The sequence below is a fragment of the Mustela nigripes genome, chromosome 12, assembly GCF_022355385.1.
Source record: "Mustela nigripes isolate SB6536 chromosome 12, MUSNIG.SB6536, whole genome shotgun sequence".
NCBI lineage: Eukaryota > Metazoa > Chordata > Mammalia > Carnivora > Mustelidae > Mustela > Mustela nigripes.
Genome location: NC_081568.1, coordinates 42,216,910 through 42,238,284, shown reverse-complemented (window position 1 = coordinate 42,238,284; position 21,375 = coordinate 42,216,910). Strand labels below are relative to the sequence as shown.

Here is a 21,375-nt window from a genome sequence, read left to right as displayed (position 1 = left end):
ATTCTAGAACAGCATTTCCCAAATTGCAAGCCAAGAAGTGTCATTGCAGGTGACTTTAAATTACCTAAGAAATGAATTCTTTCGGGTGAGGGGAGCCTTGGGGGCATTTGGTAACACCAAACCTCACATAGTAAGAGAGCGACTTTTCAATCCCAACCTCCTCCTCATTCTGTCAGAGGGAGAGTCTGGCTCCGTGCCACCCTCACTGGCTTTCCTTTTTTCACAAACTGAGCTGAGAGAGCTAACTTCAAGTTCAGAGCTTTTGACAAGCAACAGCATCTGCTTAAATTTGGTGATATTTGACAAGACGGTATTTTCTCTTTATTACATTTATTTTCATGGGTTATCATCCGTCGATGGCACTTAAGACCAATTTTCTCTTTATGATAGTGATTCAAAATTCTTTTCATTCATTAATCCACATAGCAAATATATTTTGAGTGCTTATTTCTGTTGTAGGCACTCGGGATCCATCCAAGAACGAAATGAACAAAGCTCCTTGCCCTTCAGGAGTATTTAAATACACTTAAAAGTGAATGCATTTAAGTAAAACAGAAAAGAGGTTGAATTCAGTAGAAATATTGAGAAATAGAACAGGGCATATGCAAATAAGGAAACACTGAGAACCCCACTTAGGAGTGACTGAATTTGGGAGATTCTGTTCTGGGATTTCAGACATTTTGGTTGCCTTTTCAGGGGATGGGGATCTTAAAGAGGCAGGAGGGCCTTGGGGACAGGGCAGGATTCTGACAGGGACTGGGGAGGCCCCAGTGCAGCTAGGGCAGGGCTAACTCCTGGGGCAGGAAGCTGGCTTGACCAGCATTTGCCCTGCTCCCAGGTCTGGGTCTGTCTCTTGCCCCCTCTCCCTTTCTCAGCTCTAGGGCAGGGGTCTGTCTGCTGTGCCTTCACCCCTGCCTCTTTCCCCCGAAGCTGCTTGGTTTGGAGCTCATGGGGAAAGCTTCCCCTCTCTTGCATGCTCCTCTCTTGGCCTGGCCCCCAGGGGGGCCTCCAGACACCTGCTGAGGCTCTTTCTGCTTCTCGCAGCTGAAGGGAACCGTGCGTCCAGTCGACAACTTCAACCCTGACGCTGATGCCAAAGCACTGCGGAAGGCCATGAAGGGACTCGGTAAGGGGACCAGGAAGGGGTGGGTGGACTTCTGGGGCAGCAGGTGTGGCAGGCTGGGCAGTGGGCTGGGCAGGAGTGAGAGCGGAGGCCTAAACTAGGGTCCACAGAACGAGGAGGGTCCTGGCTCCATGAGTCTAAGCAGGAGTGAGGGGGGTTGTAAGGACCTGGGCATGAGCCCTTCCTAGAGACCAAGGTGTCCCCCAGCCTGTCAGGAGCAGTGTCCTGGAGTAGAAGGAAGTACTAAGTCTTAAGGCCTGGGTTCTCCCCCTGGCTTTGCTTTCGACTCACTGTGACTTTGGGCAGGTCCTTCAATGCCTCCAAAGCATCCATTTCCCACACTATAAAGTAAGAGCTGCAGACCCAATTCTGGGATGGGAGTGCCCCCTACTAGTTCCCCCTTCAGAGCCCCTGTTTGGAACTAGTGGGAAGAACTACTCTGTGGGTGGATGGCCTATTCTCAGAAAGGCCATCGGGGACAGGATCCGGGTTTGGCCTCCAACACTTTGCCCACCCCTGACCCTGCCCATCTAACAGCACCTCCCAGAGACCTTGGCTTAAATCCTCCCCATCTGGGCCTCCTCTCCATTTGTCTCTTGGGAATGATAATAGCCCCCGAGCATGTCTAGGACTGAGATGACAGGTGCAAGAGTCCTTCTGAAAGGTGGAGTCCTGTGTGGAGTCCGAGGTTGAAAGCATTCATCCAGGAGTTCAGAGGTGGTATCCTGATGTTCTCAGAGTCGACATGCACTGGTTACAAGGACTTGGGCTCCAGCTCCTAGGAGCTGAAGAGAAAGGACACGGGGTCCCCATGGGATTTAGATGGGCAGGTTGGAAGGATCCCTTAGTAGCTACTCGGCCCCTTTGTGGCGTAGAGGGGACGGGGGAAGTGGGCTGTGGGTCTTCCTCTGAACCATGCAGCTTTGATGATTCAGGAACTGACGAGGACACCATCATCGACATCATCACGCACCGCAGCAACGCCCAGCGCCAGCAGATCCGTCAGACCTTCAAGTCCCACTTCGGCCGGGTGAGGCCTCAGCCAGGCCCGGGGGGCTTGGCTCTCACAGCCAGTGCCCAAGTATGGGCGGTCCTGGGGCCCCTGTGGTCATGTGTTCTTGGAGTATCTCCCTCATTGGTTTTTGGGCTGCCTGTAGCACATTCTGTCCGTCCCCCAGTTCCCCAGGATCAGCACCCATGGGGATGGCTCAGTGTGGGGCTGAGATGAGTTGCTTTCACACAGCGTTTTCTGGATCTCGAGTTCCAGAGGCTTCAAGGCCCCAAGGCTGAATGACTGAGATTATTGTGCCTTTGCAGCTGGCGAGCTTCCCCCACAGTGGGAATGATGTCCTTCAGCCCTCCCCCGCTTTCCTGTTCTACCTCCTTGCCTCCAAGGAGAGCCAGTCTTCCCTCTGCTTGGGGTTTTTGCCATCCTTTAAATAGTAAACCTCAGCAAAGACAGGGGTGGGTTCCCACTATCGCTATCCCCAGCATTCACCTGGAGCCCCTGATTCCTCATTCCATATCTCCTCCCTGTCCTGGGTCACTCGGGAACACGTGGTAATGCCTGCGTGACCTCGGCCCCCGTCCTTCTTAGGACTTGATGGCAGATCTGAAGTCTGAGATCTCTGGAGACCTGGCGAGGCTGATTCTAGGGCTCATGATGCCACCGGCCCATTATGATGCCAAGCAGTTGAAGAAGGCCATGGAGGTATGGTGGGGGCACCAAAGGGATGTCCAGTATGTGGGTGTTGGGGGGACCCGGGGGCTCCCCACAAGCACAGGTGTGGATTGGCCATAGCTCCTTGGCAGAGCCCTTCCCACGCCCAATTCCAACTAGTGTGAACTGCAAAGGGGATAACAGAGGTACAGGACTCCATCTGGTTTTAGACATGGCTGAATCCAGGGACTCAAATAATGTTACGTGGACTCTTGTCTCTCCCCTACCAAGGTTGTCTGTCTTCTGTGGTGGCTTTGCTCTCAGAAAGCTTTCTCCTTCTTGTGGTAGGATGGCTTGTGCATGTATGTCCTTCTTCCCAGAAGTTCCACCAAAGTCCTGGCTTCCGCTCTGGCTGAAGTGAGGTCACATGCCCAGTAATCAGTGGTGTCAGGGGATCTCAAGGAGCAGCTAGAGAAAGCAGGATGGATCTGGAAGGGAAACAACAGCAGTCAGAGCCTGTATTCGAACTCACTGTGATGTTGGGCCCCTTACACTTTCTAAACTTCCATGCCTTCATCTGTGAAACAGCAGCGATCATCCCTGCCCTTCAAGCATGGAGTGGGCCAGGCAAGGTCATGGGTGTGAAGGACACTGTTAACTCTGAAGACCTGCCCTTGCGGTTGATTAGCAAGAAAGGATGTGATGTCCCAGCCCAGCTGTTGCTAGAGCTGCTTGATTTCCCAAGGGACCAGCTGTATGGGGCTCCTCTCTGTCATCAGAGCATTTAGCGACCCGTCTTGGGCTCAGCTCCTTGTCTCACCAACACACAAGGCAAGGCTATTGTCTTATCCCCATTTTACAGATGGGAAAGTCTGGCTCTGAGCCTCAGTCCCTTGATCAAAGTCACAGCGTTACAAGGTAACAGCTGGGATTCAGACCAAGTCTGTCTGGCTCTGGAGCCTGAGACCACGAGGACTTTGGGCCCCTGGAGGATTCAGAGAAGATCAGACATTTTCCTGGGCAAAGCAAATTGAGGTTCTCGTCCTTTTAAAATGCCTAGACAAGAAAAGCAAAGGATTTGAAAATGCGGAGTTTAGAGGTTGAAGGGAGCAGTGAGATAACCTGACCCGACCCTTCCCTTTCCCACAATGGGAAACCGAGGGAGGCTGAGCACACCCAGCTAGCGGTCCGGCTAGCAGACCCTGCCCTAGGGAAGGGGCTAGACCCTGGGTCTTAGGATGCTCTGGGAATCAGGCTGTCCTCCCCCATATGCCTGCTTTGAATAAAGCACTTGTGAAGATCTCTGTCAGCCTGGGAATCAGGCTGTCCTCCCCCACATGCCTGCTTTGAATAAAGCACTTGTGAAGATCTCCGTCAGCCTCAGTCTCCTTCAGGTCAGGGCCCCAACGGACTGGCCACCCCACGGGAAGTAACCTCTAAGGGCAGTGAACGTGGCTTTCCTGTTTCTTACAGTTGTGGCTGCAGCGGCTTGTGCGGCGACTGGCACGTTGCAGGTGTTTAACAGATACTTGAATCTATCGATCTATCCATCTCCTTTGCCCCCCTCCCCTCCCCCAGCGTGAGGACATTTGAGTAGCTGTTTCAGTCCAAAGAACCTAACGGGTCTGTCCCTAGATCACTCCTCAAAGGCAAATATCAACAAATCCAGCATGTTTTTCCCTTGAGGCACGGAACCTTTTTTCTTCTGACAAAATAGTATGTGAGACAATCTACCCAGAGGAAAAAAAAAAGAAATGAGAAATCGCCTGTGATCCTTCACCCATCCAGAGACCACAGTCACAGTTATACTGTGAAGCATGAGCTCTGTTGTTTTTATACATTTTACACATAAATATGTGCAGAGACATATGTGTGTGTGCCTTTTTATATACACGTGCCTATAGGCCATATTCTTTGCTTTTTAATTTTGGTCCAAAGCAGTTCTCATGGGAGGTTCTGGAAATCTTGACGAGTCGGCATGTTCTGCCCTGATTGTGCTGTCTCTGGTCTGGGGGTGAAGAGAAAATCCAGGAAGGCCTGGTGATCCGAGCATTTGCCCCCTGGATGGTTGCTTAAACAGGGGCCTTCTTGGCCAGGGCCTCTCGAGTCTCTGCATGGGGTCAGGGCTGTGGTTAAGTCTTCTTGGTCTTGACCTTGTAGGGAGCTGGCACAGATGAAAAGGCTCTCATAGAAATCCTCGCTACTCGGACCAATGCAGAAATCCGGGCCATCTGTGAGGCCTATAAGGAAGGTGAGTGTGGGAGGCCTTGGGGTCAGCACCGCTGGGAGGCAGTGGGAGAAGCACCACCTCACCCCGCAGCTCTGCTGTTCTCACCTCTCTCGGCCACGACGCTCTGCTAAGCCCATGGGTATGCCCAGCCCTGTGTCTGAGGAAAGGGCGCCACAGGCAGAGAGTCCCAGCTGGAGGCGGGGAATGAGGAGAACGTGTCCAGGCTGCTGGGGAGCAGGCAGGCAGCCTCCTGGATGGGCAGAAGGTCAGAACGTTATTGTGAAGAATCTTAAGTATTAGTCAGAAATGTTTAAACTTTTCTCCTTGTCAGCAGCTCTAAAGTGGCTGAAATTTTGAGCGGGGGACTGACAGGGCTAGAGCTGTGTCCAGAGCGGGTGGGTCCAGCCCCTGTCCGATGGGTGGGAAGGTAAGAGAGGGAAGATAGAATGACCATGAAGCAGGAGAGGCAGGGTTCCAAGAGCCCTCAGCTGGGATGGGGGCAGAGGCGATGGACTGGGGTGTCAGTGTGTCACGACCCATAGTGGCGTGGCCGAATGCTGCTAAAAACCAACCGCAAACGCCTTCATCCCCACCACCCCAGCCAACATGCTCTGGCTCAAGTCTTGAGCTTCTAGAAGCACGCCCCATCCTTAGCCAGCAGCTGCCCACAACTCCATTTCTCTGTTTCAGACTATCACAAGTCCCTAGAGGATGCTCTGAGCTCAGACACATCTGGCCACTTCAAGAGGATCCTTATCTCTCTGGCCACGGTGAGTGAGTTCATGGCCCCAGGTCCCACCTGGTCCCCCAGGGGCCCTGAAGGGGGGGCAGGGAGCTAGGAGCCCACCCCTGATGAAGAAAGGGTGTCCTCTCTACTTGCCTTCTCCGTCCCACCGCTGAGGCTGTGACTGGCTCGTGTGAGGCCTTCTCCCGCTGTTTACTTTTCAAAGCTGGCTTGGGGCCACCTTCTCCAGGCAGCCCTCCCTGGTGGCCCTCAGCCTGGCTTTCTGGGTCCCCAGTTGACAGGACGAGGCCATGTGGGCAACCCACGTTACCTGCAAGTATCCTTCACCATTGCTTGCATCCCCCCAGCCCAGACCCCAGGGCCTGACGCATGGTATTGAAGCTGCCTGTGTTTAAGTCGCCTTGGGCTGAGTGCCTTCAAATGTAATGTTTACCACAGCCTTCCCTCTGAGGGCAGGATCCCTGTCCCCATGTTATAGCTCAGGAAGAGGGTTCTGAGAGGCAGAGAGGCTGAGTCAAGGGTCCTGTGGCTGCTGAGGGCCAAAGAGGGTGGATGTTTGGCAACTGACCTTTCTCATGGGTCCTGTTGCAGGGGAACCGTGAGGAGGCAGGAGAAGACCGGGACCAGGCCCGGGAAGATGCCCAGGTGAGAACCGTCCCCTCCCCCTCCAAGTGTCTCCAGCTGATGTCCGTCTTGCCAGGCCTTGGCTGTTTGGGAGCGGGGAAGGCTGTTTTAATTGGTGGATCCTTAGACTCAGGGACCCCTTGCCCCTTTCTACCCTTAGAAGTGAGACTTTGAGTATTTCCACAACTTTCGGAAGGATTCTCATGAGTGTGATGCTGGTCTTATGACATCCTGTGTGAAGAGTAGGCTGAGAGACCCCAGACCTTCAGAGCTAGAAGGGACTTACAGATCAGCAGGTCAAACTCCTTATGTTACAGTGGGGGAAAATGGAGGCCCAGAGCGGGGGAGTAACTTCTGGAAGTCACACAGCAAATCAGTGGCCTAGGTAGAATTGAGCCGGAGGGAGCAGGTCTGGGGGCCTGCTGGAAGGGGGCCTGGGTGCTAAAGGTCTCAGTTTCTTACCTATGAAATGGGACCAAGGTTGAGGGACATGTTCTGAGAGAGCCTAGAAAGTGAGTTCATCAAGGGCTGGGATCTTTGTTTTGTTCACTGATGTATCCCAAGTGGTCATATGGTCAGAACTCAGCCAATATTTGTTATTAAATGAATAGGGAGTCAGGGGTTCTCTTGGGTCACTTGGCTGCTCTGTTTCTGCCATGCCCCTTAGGCTGGGAAGCTTGAGGTCTGGAGATGGTTTCTCATGGAGGGTAGACAAGCCCAAATCCCCTAAGGGTCATTATGGTTGGGCAGTCCCTCCTAAGGCCATATGCACTGTCCCCACTCACCTGTGCCTTGCTCTATCCAAGGGTATGGTTTCTAGGTGGCTGGGGTGTGATTTGAACCCAAGCCCACCAAAGCCTATGTTAATACAGTTTGATACCTTCCCAGACCCAGTACGGCAATTTCCCCGCAGCCTCCAGACCAGGGGGCTGCTGCTTTCCAGTTGTACAGCCCCCAGTTCAGAATGCAGCTGTCCAAAGCTACAGGGCTGCATTTAAGTGTGGTTTTCCAGCTGCATATGGGTGTGTTTACAAGGACTAGCCTGGAACCCAGCCCCTAGGGAGGCCCGTTGAGGCCACGTTTCATTCGCTTATTCAACATGTATGTATTAAGTACTACTACAGACTGTCCCACTGCACCCTTGAGGGCCTTTGAACCTGGCTTCCTCCTTAGAGCTCACCCCAAATCCATCCTCTACCCTGAAATTCATCCTCTAGGGAACGCTTCCGCCTGGGGCCTACCTATGGGGCTGTGCTTCCAGTTGTTGCCAGCAGGGGGGAGTGGTGGGCTGCATCCACACCTTGCAGGCGCGGAGGGGTGAGAGAGAACCTGGGGAGCAGAAACAAGGGAACCTTGCCCAACTCAGCTGCCCATCCAGATTCACAGGTGCTGGACCCGGATTAGTCTTAGTGTGGACTCATTTTCTCGGAGTCAGAATATTCGGTTTCTAAAGTAAGACCTATCCTTTGTAGAAACTCTAGAAAACAGATAAGCCTAACAAATACATACATACATACATACATAAATTCATAAATTAATATTCTGCGAATACCATTCATATTATTTTTAAAAACCAATGTCACTTAATGGCCATGTCCGATTCCACTTAAGAAGCTACTACCAAGCTTTATTTGGGCAGCGCTCTTCCCAGTCACCAACTCTCCCCTCATACGCAGGAACGTTTTCCTTAGCTAGGTTTCTAGAGGTGAAACGCGGACACCTGAGGAGAATGTACACAGAAATGGAAGGCGTTCAATCTGCAGAACACAGGGGGACCTGGTCCTTTTTGTGTCATGCCTCCTCCTTCCCACACTGTCCCCTAGGCGTCTAGCATACCCCGAACTCTTGGAGGTCCGGGTCTGCGACCACTGTGCGAACGAGTGTGCCGTGTTCACCTGCCATCCCATGGGGATCGCTGACTGCTTCCCTTCCACCCTCCGTGTTCCAGACAATAACACAGACAATCTAAACCAGAGGGAAGTGAAGACCTGTGGCCAGTTTGGGATGATTTGATCCCCAGGCTGTTATTTTTGAATATACAGTTTTGTTGAACTAGAACCCAGACACGATGCTTTCAGCCCATTGAAAGCCTCCACCTTAGTGGCTCATGGCATCATCACGGACGTGCACAACCATCACCAGTCCATTTTAAACCATCTCATCACCCCCAAAGGGACCCTGAACACGTTCCTTGTTTCCTCCCTGCCCTCAGCCCTGCATAACCACTAACCTACTTCCTCTCTCTGTAGGCTCACCTATTTCATATAAATTGCATCATACGATACATGGCCCTTCATGACTGGTTTCCTTCCCTTAGTGTGTCCAACATTCGTATTTAGCCTATATCGGTACTTCATCCCTTCCCGCTGCCAAATAATACCTCATTGCATGGCCGCATCACCTTTTTTTTGTCCATGCATCAGCTACTTGACATTGGACTACTTCTCAAGAACAGCGCTGCTTGCTGTCAACACGCGTGTCCGTGTTCTGCGTGTACGTATATTTTCATGTCTCTCGGGTAGATAGAAGTGGAATTGCCGGGTCATAGGATAACTCTGTGTTTAGATTTTGGAGGAACTTCCCAGGTTACTTTTTGTAGCCTATTAGCTAGGCTAATAGGGAAAAGCCTTTGTGTTATTTGAAAAATTGTTTTGTTTTGTTTGTTTATTTATTTATTTATTTATTTGACAGACAGACATCACAAGTTGACAAAGAGGCAGGCAGAGAGAGAGGAGGAAGCAGGCTCCCTGCTGAGCAGAGAGCCCGACGTGGGGCTCGATCCCAGGACCCTGGGATCATGACCTGAGCCGAAGGCAGAGGCCTTAACCCACTTAGCCACCCAGGCGCCCCTGAAAAATTGTTTTAATAGCCTACTGCGTTTATCATATTGCACATATCATTACAGATGCTCTGACAAAACAAATATGTCGGGGGGGGGTGGATGGCACTTTAGATTCCTATTTATTTGCCGTTTTTTTTGGGTTTTTTTGTTTTTTTTGTTTTTTTTTTAGAGAGCAAGAGAGAGAAGGTGGGGAGGGGCAGAGAGAGAGAATCTTAAGCTGGCTCCATGCCCAGTGTAGAACCCTACGCTGGCCGAAATCAGGAGTCAGACACTTCACCAACTCAGCCACCCAAGTGCCCCCTTTTGTTTGATTTTTAAAATATCTCCCTCGGGGCGCCTGGGTGGCTCAGTGGATTAAAGCCTCTGCCTTCGGCTCAGGTCATGATCCCAGGGTCCTGGCATCGAGCCCCACGTCGGGCTCTCTGCTCTGCAGGGAGCCTGCTTCCTCCTCTCTCTCTGCCTGCCTCTCTGCCTACTTGTGATCTGTCAAATAAATAATAAATCTTTAAAAAAAATAAAAATAGAAAAATGACATATCTCCCTCTCTTTAAAAAACGAACAAACAAAAAACAGGTATTTTTTAGCATCCCTTTTTATAAATGGTGGTAAAATGCACATAACACATAATAAGGCATGACACATCGTAAAATGTGCCATCTCCACCATTTTCAAGTATACAGATTAGTGACTGTAGTGCATGTCCCCCTTGCTATGCAACCATCACCACCATCCGTCTCCAGAACTCATTTTCTCTTGTAAAACTAAAACTGTGTCCTCATTAAACAGTAACTGCCCCTCCCCTTCCCCCAGCCCCTGACAACAACCAACCACTTCTACCTTGTCTCTCTGAATCTGACTATAGGGACCGTGTGTAATTGCAGTCCTGCAGTATCTACCCATTTATCACTGGCTTATTTCACGGACCATAACGTCCTCAAGTTTCAGCTAGGTTTTTAATACAGAAAGGGATGAAAAAAGTCCAAAAGAATCCTGTGATCCCCATGGCCCCGATAACTTCTATTGAACATTAAAATAAAACATCGAAAGGACACATTTGCTTGTTGAGAAAATGGAAACATAGAATTTCAGGAAAAATCAAATGCAAAAGCTTTCCCAGTCCTTCTCCTCAAAGGTAACCACCGCCCGTGGCACCTTGACCATGCCTATAGCATGACTTCCCAGCAAATATGTAAGAGTGAGGGTGCCTTTACCTTTTCTTATCCAGATAAAAGGAACACTGTTGCAAACAATGTGCTCTGCTTTTGTTTGGCTTAATTTAAGGGGAAACTCTCCTTCTCAGTACTGTAGACTCATTCTTTTGAATAGCTTTGTGGATTTCCATTATTGGATAACCATAGTTTGTTTAACAAATCATCTATTGGTAGTTTCCAGTTTTTCCTCTATTACAAAGAATGCTGCGGTGAACACCCTTTCCTGCTATCTTGAAAGGCTTTGGCCCATGTGTCCGTAAAGGCACATTCCTAGTGATGTCATTGCTTGATCAGATGTCATGTGCATTTAAAATTTTGAAAGACATTGCCAACATATATAATGAGAAGAGCTTTCTAAAGCGTAAGGCTATTGTGAAGTTTATAAGGAGGATGGTTGGGGTCTGCCCAATAGAATCAAGGGCTCAGCAGAGTTTCAGGGAGACAGGCAAGAGCAAAACCCAGTCTGGGGCCCCCAGGGGGTGCTGTATTTTTTTCCCCAGACACTCCAAGGCACTACTGCTTGCCTAACAGCGTCATGTTCTAAGGACTCAGCATAACGCAGTGACCGAGTCACCCTTGTGAGATGACCGGACCACTGGCATTTCCCGCACCTGGTTTTGGCTGTGCCCCTGACCAGTCTCCTGCCTCCCAGCCTCCGCTTCCCTGTCTCTCCTGCCTGTAACACGAGGGGGTAAAATGATGGGTCTCAGACCCCTGGTGGTAAAGGATGTGGGGGATTCAGGGCTTCTCTTCTCACTTCTGGGCCGCCCTGCGGAGACAAGCAGGCTGAGGGCTGGAGTCCCCCTCGGGGGCCAGGAGTGACAGTTAGAGTGCCCTATTCTGTGTCCTCCCCAGCCCCTCAGGCAAACACTTTAAAATTAATTCCCAGGCCTGTCCCCATTTGGGGCTCCAGCCCAAAGATCAAGGAAAGGTGTTTTCCGTCTTCCCTGCCCCCCCTCCGCCCCCCCCCCCCCGTCCCCAGGGCCCCAGAGCCACCTCTCCCGGCCTCCTCTGACTCAGCCTTCCCTCTCTCCCTCCTCTCTCTCCTCCCTGCTCTCAGGTGGCTGCTGAGATCTTGGTGAGTGACCTGTTCTTCACGGGGATGTTCGTGGCTTCTTGAGTGAGGGCTGAGTGGCTGTGTCTCTGGGTGGGCTGAGCGGCCAGTCAGGCAGTGGTTGGGGACCTGCCCGTAGGTTCTCTCTCTCCCTTTCACAGCCTCTTAAGAGCCCCACTGGGTAAAAAATGGGCCAGGCAAGTGTTTCCCAAATTTTAGCCACTTACCTCCCACATGATTCGTGCTATATACCACCAGTTTTTGAGTATTTTTCTTTAAATGGATCCTTTTTAATCTGAAATGAATTATTTTAATGTCAATTAAAATTTAACGTCGATATGAACGGCACTAGTGGATGGCTGGAAGATCCTCGTGGAAACATATATATGCAGTGTGTTATATGTTTGCCCATCTAGACTCTTAGGGAAACACTTGGCTAGGCCATTTTCCTTGCAATGAACAAACCCACTTCCCCAGAGGGCCTTTCTGGAGGGCTTGAGAACAGAAGGACTCTGCGTCCCCATGCCCAGTGCTTGTTTGCGCTCCCTTGGGCCCCAGTCTTAAGGCCCTGAGGCTAAAGCAGAAGTACCCGGTGCAGAGCACCCCCGTGTCAGTCCAGAAGGCTCCTGAGAACTGGACAAGGGGATGGAGGGTTAGGGAGGAAGGGGCCAATGTCAGCCTCCTTAGTTGGGATGACCCAGTTTCTGACCACCCTCACCCCAGGCAAAGACATGAAAGTGAATAATAACCAAGGCTTTCTGGTGTCTTCCCTCCCAAATCCTTCTCCCAACCTGGCATCCGCAGGAAATAGCAGACAGACCCAGCGGAGACAAGACTTCCCTGGAGACCCGTTTCATGACGATCCTGTGCACGCGGAGCTATCCACACCTCCGGAGAGGTGAGGCCTCAACCCCTCCCCTTCCCGATGCTGCAGGAAGGCCCCCAAATCTGATGGGAGCCTCTCCGCTCTCTGTGGCGAGAAGAACCAGGTGTCCACACACCCATTCCTTACCCAGCACCGGAATGTTGTGGCTGGTAGGGAGTCTGGCCCTGGCTCTGCTCCAGACCCTCAGCCTCGGGCCAGCACCCTTTACCTCCTTAGGGAAGCAGGTGGGATGCCTGGGATACAGGATGGCTGGTGCCTGTCAACCCCAAGGCCACTCCAGTAGACTGTGGTGGCTGCCTCCAGAGGTTCAGGGTCATGACCCTCTGGCAATGTTTGCCAGGAATAAGGCCACAAGGCGTGCTGATGGCACCAGGACCAGCCACACGTCTCGGGGCCCCAGGCGGCCACATGCACAGGGCGCACCTGACATTAGTTCATGAAATGCCCTGGCCACTAGGACATTTATGGCTTAATATGGATTTGCCTGGCACTTTTCAGTAAAATACATAAGGTACATTAGCATAGTGGCTGGAAGAATGGACTTGGGAGCCCGATTGCCTTGATTTGAATCTCCCCCTTATCAGCTGTGTGACCTTGGACAAGTTAGTGAATATCTGGGCCCTCACTCCCTTATCTGCCAATTGGGATTTTAGTTCTACCTCACATGATTGCTAATAAAGATACAGAAAATATAATGCATGAAAAGCACTTAGCATAATGCCTGGCACGTGGTGACTTCCTCCGTGTTTTCATTATGATTACTTACATTAATCTCGATCCCAGCTTGACACAGGAGGAAGGGGAGGCCCAGAAGGGGGTAGGGGTTCTCTCAAGGCCATTCAGTGGGAGGCAGAGCCTTTACCAGGACCCCAGCTCCTTTTGCTACCCCAGCCCACATTCCTAGAACTCGTCTGTTCCTAGAACAGCGTCTGATTTGACACAGATTTGGCTCTGAGCCCAAGGCAGCCTCGAGGTCAGAATTTCCCTCCCAACCCGATCGTGCCCAGCGCACTTGGGCCTGGGCTGCAGCCGCACCTGCTGTCCCTTTCCCCTTCCCTGGGACATGGCCTGGGAGGGGAGCTGGGTGGGCGGGGCAAGGGTGATCTCCCCCAACCCTCTGAATTGAAGCTCACCCCCCACCTGTGGGGCTTCTCTTGGGGCCAGTCTTCCAGGAGTTTGTCAAGATGACCAACTATGACGTGGAGCACATCATCAAGAAAGAGATGTCTGGGGACGTCAGGGACGTGTTTGTGGCCATCGGTAACTGATGGATGTCCCGGGAAAGCGCTGGGGGCGCTGGGAGCTTGGCCAGATTCCCTGGACAGGGGTGGCCTTGGCAGCTTCCAGAGCTCCTCGTACTGGAGAGTAAACCCCAGCATTGTGGGGGTCCTGCCAGCATGTGGTAGGGGGTGTTAGTGTGAAGACTTGTTCCAGGCTGCAGGGCAGGATGATGGAACAGGCTCTCCCAGGGGAGGTCATGGGGAGGGCAGGGAGAGACCCTGTGTTCTGCAGGACCAGGGTGCACACCCATGCACGCATGTGCACTTACACACACACACACATGTGCATACCATATCTGGAGAGTTAGGAAGGTTGGTGTGTGGCTTCCTGAGCCAGTACATGACACATACCCCAGGTGACTGTGCCCTTGGGGTGTGCATCTCCAGCCCCTTGCCCCCTGCCCTCCTCACAGACACACTTATATCCAGAGTCATTCTGGATTTCGGATACTGGTATCTGACTCCTGCTCCTTAAGCTGCCTGAGACACCCCTGTGTAGACACTGGAGCCTTGAAATCCAGCAGCTGCTGAGGGCTAGAGCCCCCCAGGCCTTGGGAAGGGGCTGGGACTGGTACAGCCAGGCAGCGTTATGTGGGGGGTAGGGGTAGTGCATGGGGCGCAGGGCTGCCAGTGCAAACTGGAGTGGGCAGGCTCTGGAGCAACACAGCCCCGGGGTGGGCACAGTGCCTTAAATCACACCAACAGACAGTCATCCGCGGGCCTGGTCTTCCTGTCCATCAGTTGCTCTCCAACATGAGGCTGCCCCAGAGTAGGCAGACCCAACCATGCTGGTTTGTACTAAAACCAGGAGCATCCCTGGTGGAGTGGGACAGGTTGGTCACCTCCCTTCAGAGTTGCAGTCTGAGCGCATCTGGTATGGGCCATTCGAGTTTGCATTTCTACCAAGTTCCCAGATGCTGCTGCTAGAGCCATCCAGGAACCACGCTTTGCGAGCCAGTGCTCAAAATATTTCTGGGGTCTGAATCTGGGGGGTGGCACCTAAAACCCAAGTTTTCAACAGGTTCTCCAGTGATTCTCAGGCCCTTTGAAGTTTGAGGCCCTGTGCCTTGGGTTTCTTCCCTTTGAGTCCTGACTGATCTCGGTTAGCTGCAAGCCCTGTAGCAAGAAGGGAGTTGTAAGCCAGTGAGAGCCAAGCTGAGGGATGGGCCAGAGGAGGAGGAATCGGGAAGGGGGAGTGAAGGTATCAGGCCTTGGGTAAGACCCTGGGACTGGCCGTGACCTTCCCAGTCCCAGGCTGGAGGGAGAGGGGGTGGGAGAGGCCAGCTCAGCCCATGGTCTAGGCACACCGCCTCTGACCAAGTTCCCTGCATTTCTCTCATCCTACCAGTCCAAAGTGTCAAGAACAAGCCTCTCTTCTTTGCTGACAAACTTTACAAGTCCATGAAGGTAAACAAACTTGCTTGTTTGTTCCCTTCCCTTCAGGTCCTTCTGCCCACCCACAAACACAGCTGTGTGCGGTCCCACCAGCCCCAGCCAGGACTTCTGGCCACTGTTTCTGCCCCCTTGATGCTTAGCAGCATCTGCCCCGTGTCTGACTCTAGGATAGTGATTTTGTCCCCTGGGGAACCTTTGGCCATGTTCAGATGCATTTTGGTCACCACCACTTGGGGAGTGTCACTGCTGACATTTGGTGGGACGAGAGCGGAGGGTGGGGGATGCTATTAAACATGCTACGATGTACAGGATGGGTCCCCCAGCAAAGAGCGACCTGGCCCCAAAGGCCCAGGCTGAGAAACTCACTCCGGGAACACTGGGCTGAGTCAGACCCAGTCTCTGCCCTCATGGAGCGCACAGTCAAGCAGGTGACAGTGTCTCCTGTGACCAATGATTAATTACAGAGGCAGCCAGTGCTGGGCACTGGGACTAGCCCTGGCTTCCTGAAAACCCAGGCTGCTGTGGCTACCTTCTCAGCCCAGCGAGGGGTATCTCAGCTGCTAACAGAGTCTGGGCAGGCTGTTCGGTGGCCTGAAACCCTCCTCCACCTACAGCCTCAGACATGATGGCCATGTATTGAGCACCCACCAAGCTGGTGTCCCGGAGCTCCCTCGGGGCTGAAGTGGGCCCTGACTGCCCACACATTCCATGTCCTGTGCCTGATCCGTGGGCCCCCTCTTCATTTCCCTTTAACTGCTTTATCAAATTACCACAGACTGAGTTATTTTCTCATGGTTCAGGAGGCCAGACATCAAAATTGAAGGCATTAGGTTCCTCCTGGAGGCTCTGAGGGGTAAACTCCTATGGGTCTCTCCTAGCTCCTGGTGGTTGCCAGGAATCCTGGTGTTTCCTGGCTTGTGGGCACGTCCATCAGGCTTTACCTTTATCCTCACTCAGCCTTCTTGTTTTTGCCGGTCTAGCCAGTCCTGGGGGAGTCTGGGTCAGCACTACTTGCAGAAGACTGAGGCAGAATGCCTCACAGGGTTTGGGAGGGAAAAGGAAGGGAAGCAGAAGGACACCTAGGAGTTCCTGCCTAACCCGACCCTGTTTCCCCTCTTGCCCTCTGTCTCCCTCTCCCCTGGTCCCACCAGGGTGCTGGCACAGATGAGAAGACCCTCACCAGGATCATGATCTCCCGGAGTGAGATCGACCTGCTCAACATCCGACGGGAGTTCATTGAGAAATACGACAAGTCTCTCCACCAAGCCATTGAAGTAAGGGGGAGGGGCTGGACATCGGTAGGGGAGGGCGGGAGGAGCATCACATTCCTGAGCGTGGGATTACAAATCCCTCCTATTCCCAGTCTTTTTCTGAGTTCTCTCTGACAGCAGAGATTACTGATTCATGAAAGACCTACTTCACTGTGTATACAAAAATAAATTCCAGGTGGCTCAAAGGGTTATAATGAAGGACTTCTAAATAAAACAGCCCATCTTGGGGGGCTGCTTTCTAAAGACAACTTTGTTGGGACGCCTAGGTGGTGCCGTCGGTTAAGCGTCTGCCTTCAGCTCAGGTCATGATCCCAGGGTCCTGGGATGGAGTCCCACATCGGGCTCCCTGCTCGGTGGGGAGCCTGCTTCTCCTTCTGCCTGCTGCTCTCCCTGTTTGTGTGCACTCTTTCTCTCTCTCACACAAGTAAAATGTAAAAAAATCTTTTTTTTTTTTTAAGATTTATTTATGTATTTGACAGAGAGAGAGAGAGAGAGGGAACACAAGCAGGGGGAGTGGAAGAGTGAGAAGCAGGCACCCCACTAAGTAGGCAGCCCGATGCAGGGCTCGATCCCAGGACCCTGGGATCATGACCTGAGCTGAAGGTCGATGCTTAATGACTGAGCCACCCAGGCGCCCCTAAAATGAAAAAAATCTTAAAAAAAATAAAGATAACTTTATTGACACATAACTTATATACCATAGAGTGTACTTATTTTAAGGTGCATTTAATATTTTTTAGGAAATTGAAGAGTCATGCATCATCTCCACAATGCAGTTCTGAAACATTTCCAGTGCCCCTTTAAGATACCACACCCCTTATACCCGCTTACTTATTTCCACCCCTGCTGTAGGCACCCCTCAGGTGACTTTCTATCTCTATAGATTTGCCTTTTCTGGGTATTTCATAGAAATAGAGTCACGTGGTATGTGATCTTTGGTATCTGACTTCTCTCACTTACACAGCCTTTTTTTTTTTTTTTTGTCTTCGATGTTGGCCAAGATCTTAAAAGTTTGATACTGGCCTTGGCTGACAGCCTGTGGGAAATGTTATAGCAGCTTCACCCAGACTTGGTGGGGGTATACACTGCTAGCACATTTTTGAAGGGTAGTTGGGCAGTTTTCAGAATTTTAAACACATACGCTTTGAACTTGGTGATTTTCGTGTGGGAATTGATCCTACAGACAGAGCTACACGTGTTCCCAACGATGTGGAGGAGAGTGTTTATGCTAGCATTGTTCACAGGAACAAAAGACTAGAAGCCTTCCGGACAGAATTGGTTAGAGAAGGTGTGGTACATCCATAAGATAGGATATAATACAACCATGAAAAAGCATGAGCAGCTCCATCTGCTGATTTGGGATCTTCTTTAAGTCAGAAGGGTATGAATGCTGTGTGCCCATGTGTGTAGAAAAGGGACATTCTGTACCTATACTTGTTAGCACATGCACAGACTGTTGCTAGAAAGCCAGACACCAGTCACCGTGCCTCTCTCTTGATTTGGGGAAAAAGGTGTCAGGGGTGGGAAGTTTTTTATTGTGAAATCTTTCCTTTAACTTACCTTGTTTATAATAGTGATTTTTGAAATAAAATTTACAAAAGAAAAGATAAACAACATGTATCATAAAAATGATAGGAGACAATAACAGGAGGGAGAGTCTGGGCTCCCCGCACTCTGCTGTAGGCCTGACATTATGATGCATCCTAAAGGCAACGATGTTCCTGTAAATTCCTGCAAGGGCCTGGTGCTCCGTAAGGGCTCCATAGTGTTGGTTCAAATGAGATGTCTCGTTCACATGTGTCAATGAATGTGGGAGGAGGAAAGCAAGAATCAAGGGCAGGAACACTTCATAGAGGAGGGGGCATTCAAGGGCAGGCAGGATTTGGGGGTGGTGCAGAGGGCCGGCTGGTCAGAGGAATGATAGATATTAACGTAGGAAAATGAACCAGGGTGCCCCCACAAGGGAGGGGGGAGGTGAAGCCAGCCCACAAAAGGCCTTGAAGCCAAGCTGAGAGCTTGGACCTTTTCCTGAGGGTAGCGAGGACCTGTAGAAGGGATGTAGTCATATTTATGTGTTCAGGAGACATTAAGCTGATAGCCACTGGGAGGAAGGGGCGTTGAGGCCATCAGGACTGCTTTCTCTCACTGCTTTTCCTCTGCTCCTGCCAGGGTGACACCTCTGGAGACTTCCTGAAGGCCTTGCTCGCTGTCTGTGGGGGCGAGGACTAGAGCCACCGGCTTTGGCCAGCACCTCTGCCGAGAAACGGTCAGCAGCACCAGCCGCCATGACCAAGCCTGATTGCTCCAGCTCCCGGGATGAAGGAAGGGACAGGGGTGGGGGGAGGGGGTCATGGGTGGGCTCTTGTCTTCAGCCGGGGTTTAGGGAAGGCTTCCATTCCCACGGGCCACTGAAGGCCCAGCACGGTCACTCCTGCTCCCGTGTGAGCAGCTGAAGATCCGTAGCCACAAATCCCGTTCATCTCCACTCCCCGTCTTCCTCCTCTGCCTTTCCTGGCTTCCGTCCCTCGCTGCAGCCACTGCCCTGGTTTGGGCTTTGTCAAATCCAAAAACATACTGAGCCTCTGCCTGTGAAATGAGTGGAGTGTGTGCTTTGAGCCGTGGGGTATGGTGGCCGGTGCCAGCTGAGTGTTCCAGGGGAGGGGACAGACAGTTCATGTCTTTCTGCCAATTGCCAGACCTCCCACTGTTTCACCACCCACCCTCATTCAGGTTTTTGTGTGAAAGACAGAACCAGGCGTCTGGATACCTTCAAATTTGTGTCACCACACATGTGCTTTCTAGCTTCTGGCCAATTTCTTTCCCTTCCAGAGTCTCTACTTTCTTATCTACAAAATGAGAGAGTTGGACAAAAGAATGTTGACTTTCTCTTCTAACATTGACATTGTAGGATGTGCCCCCAAATCATTCCCTTTCCACTGGCCTCTTTAAATAAAAATAGACCTACAGACACATAAACACATTTCATTTGGGGATCTGTGTTTTTGTCCTAGCCCTGCAGCCTGAGGTAGGCACCTGCCCAGGAGTAAGTCCTAACCTCATCCTCTTGCCTGGGAATCCCAGGTGAGAGTGAGCCAACATCCCGCCTGGGCAGGCCGGCCCCACCCCCCTCCAGCTCTCGGCTCCCCTCTCCTCCCTCTGCTGCCTGCACGTGGCTCTGTGCATTCTTCATCCATTACAGCCAAACCCAGACTTCCTCCTTAGAGCTGTTCAAGGGCACCAGATGCAATCATGATCTGGGGAGGCCTGTGGAAAGTTTCTACTTTGTGCAGATCACTGATAAGCAGCAGGCTCAGCTGCAGCTTCTCTGTCTCCCTCCCGAGAGCTGTGTTTCTGCTCTGAGACTTGGACGTGAAGCGGTCCCTCGAGTGCCGTGAGGGCCCTGCTCCCTGTCCCGACTGGCCTGACCTATTTTGGCAGTTCAGAGCCTGTTTGCTACAGTAGGTGTGCAGGGATCACAGGGTTTGGGCCAGCCACTGCCCTCACCGGGCATCTCTAGTGAGTGGATGGCCCCCCCAGTTGTAAAGAGCCCCATCTTCATCTCTGCTATAATGATGCTGAAAGCAAGACTGTCCCTCCACTTCCTTCCCTCCACCCGGCTGTGAACCCAAGCAATAGGAGGGTCCGCTGATAGCTTTTTGGGGGGATTTGCCCAACTTCACACAACTGTTACCAAAAGATAAATTAACAAGCAATTAAGAGCTGTGGAGTCAGACCTTTGCTGCTAACCAACTGTGAGCCTTTGAGGAGGAAATGAGGTGACACCTGTGAGCACTCAGCAGGGGCGGGCCCTGCCTGGGGTCGGCTGTCAGCACCACCAGCTCAGACGCAGGCCCCACTGTAGGAGATGATGAGTGGACCCCGAGGTTTTCTGAGCTCTCTTGTCAAGAACTCAGCAGCAGATCACAAAGGCATCCAAAGACAAACAGAAAAGTGCCTTAAAAATGTGTGCTAAGGGGAAAAAAAAAAGCTCTGGAGTCCAAAGGAAAGAGTGATGGAATCCCAGGGAATAGAAGCAGGAGGCTCCCTGAGGCGAAGGGGAACACACAAGCAGAGAGACCAGGAATTTCTAGAATCCCCAGAAACCAGGAATGAGGAGAGCTCACAGAGCGCTTATAATGTACGAGACCCTTCTAATTCCTCACCGTGCAGCTTTCACTTACTTTTCAGTGTAAGTGGGCTGTAGTCTGGGGCTGGTCTCTTGTAGGAGGGAGACCCTCAGGGTTTGGGGGGGCAAGGCTGATGAGATTAGAAATGGGAGTTTACATCCAATGACAGAGGCCATCAGCGTTTTCTCTTACAAGGTTGGCGGGGGAGAGGTCCTTTGGAGGGAAGGCTAACCTCGTGCTTGAGAGCACTTCAGAAAAACCTGTGAAGGAGGGGTGGCCGGATGGGAGGCTGTTGCAGTGATCCCACTTAAGACCCAGGTGCCTGCAGAACAAACCGCATTTTCCCTTGGAGCTGCGGCAGAGGAGGGAGTGGCTGCTGTCCGCTATTATCCGCTATCCGAAACCCAACACCTCCCTCCGTCATTCAGTCATTCACTGGAGCAGCTTCTACTTACTGAAGGCCTCCCCTGGGCCCCTCCGTGGCACGTGCCTGATGCTAAAGCTACAACACGGAAAACTGTGGAGTCCTGATCCCTAAGAGCTGACCTGAGTGTCCCTCCCACCCAGCCTTCTCCAAAGTACGGTGTTGAGGGACACCGGAGGGCGTTTCCCTGGCCAAAGTTTAAAGGACACAAGTGGCAGGAACTAAATTAAAACTAAAAGGAAAGAGAAAGCAGAAGCCCAAACCACTGCTGTCTCAAAGCGGGAGAAAAGGAGGATGGTGGTGATGTATTCGGTGTGGAAGGGGCCCTCGGAAAGTCTCACCTCCCTCTCCCACTTATAGACAACTGTCACTCCCACAGAGGAAGCGACTGGCCCCAGGGCACTTGGCACTTCAGCGGAGGACCGAGGTGGAGCCTCCCAGTCCTGCCAGGTCCCAACCTTCTGGCACTGACCTTCCTCTCGCCCTGGACCCTGGCCTCTCTC

General features: G+C 51.8%; 1 protein-coding gene across 2 annotated transcripts in view; it reads left to right on the top strand.

Moving 5' to 3' along the window:
- The window catches only part of ANXA6 (annexin A6), a 46,608-nt gene extending 27,302 nt beyond the window's left edge, over positions 1 to 19,306 (top strand). The window contains exons 15-26 of one of the 2 annotated variants that reach the window (XM_059417188.1): positions 1,045 to 1,126; positions 2,059 to 2,153; positions 2,721 to 2,834; positions 4,944 to 5,034; positions 5,704 to 5,783; positions 6,350 to 6,403; positions 11,496 to 11,513; positions 12,294 to 12,387; positions 13,540 to 13,635; positions 15,004 to 15,062; positions 16,202 to 16,324; positions 18,491 to 19,306. In XM_059417188.1, the coding sequence (XP_059273171.1) occupies positions 1,045 to 1,126; positions 2,059 to 2,153; positions 2,721 to 2,834; positions 4,944 to 5,034; positions 5,704 to 5,783; positions 6,350 to 6,403; positions 11,496 to 11,513; positions 12,294 to 12,387; positions 13,540 to 13,635; positions 15,004 to 15,062; positions 16,202 to 16,324; positions 18,491 to 18,550 (966 nt within the window). In that variant the 3' untranslated portion in view covers positions 18,551 to 19,306. The remainder of the gene's footprint in view (positions 1 to 1,044; positions 1,127 to 2,058; positions 2,154 to 2,720; positions 2,835 to 4,943; positions 5,035 to 5,703; positions 5,784 to 6,349; positions 6,404 to 11,495; positions 11,514 to 12,293; positions 12,388 to 13,539; positions 13,636 to 15,003; positions 15,063 to 16,201; positions 16,325 to 18,490) is intronic. The other variant, XM_059417189.1, reaches the window with a different exon arrangement.
- The last annotated feature ends 2,069 nt before the right edge of the window (positions 19,307 to 21,375 follow it).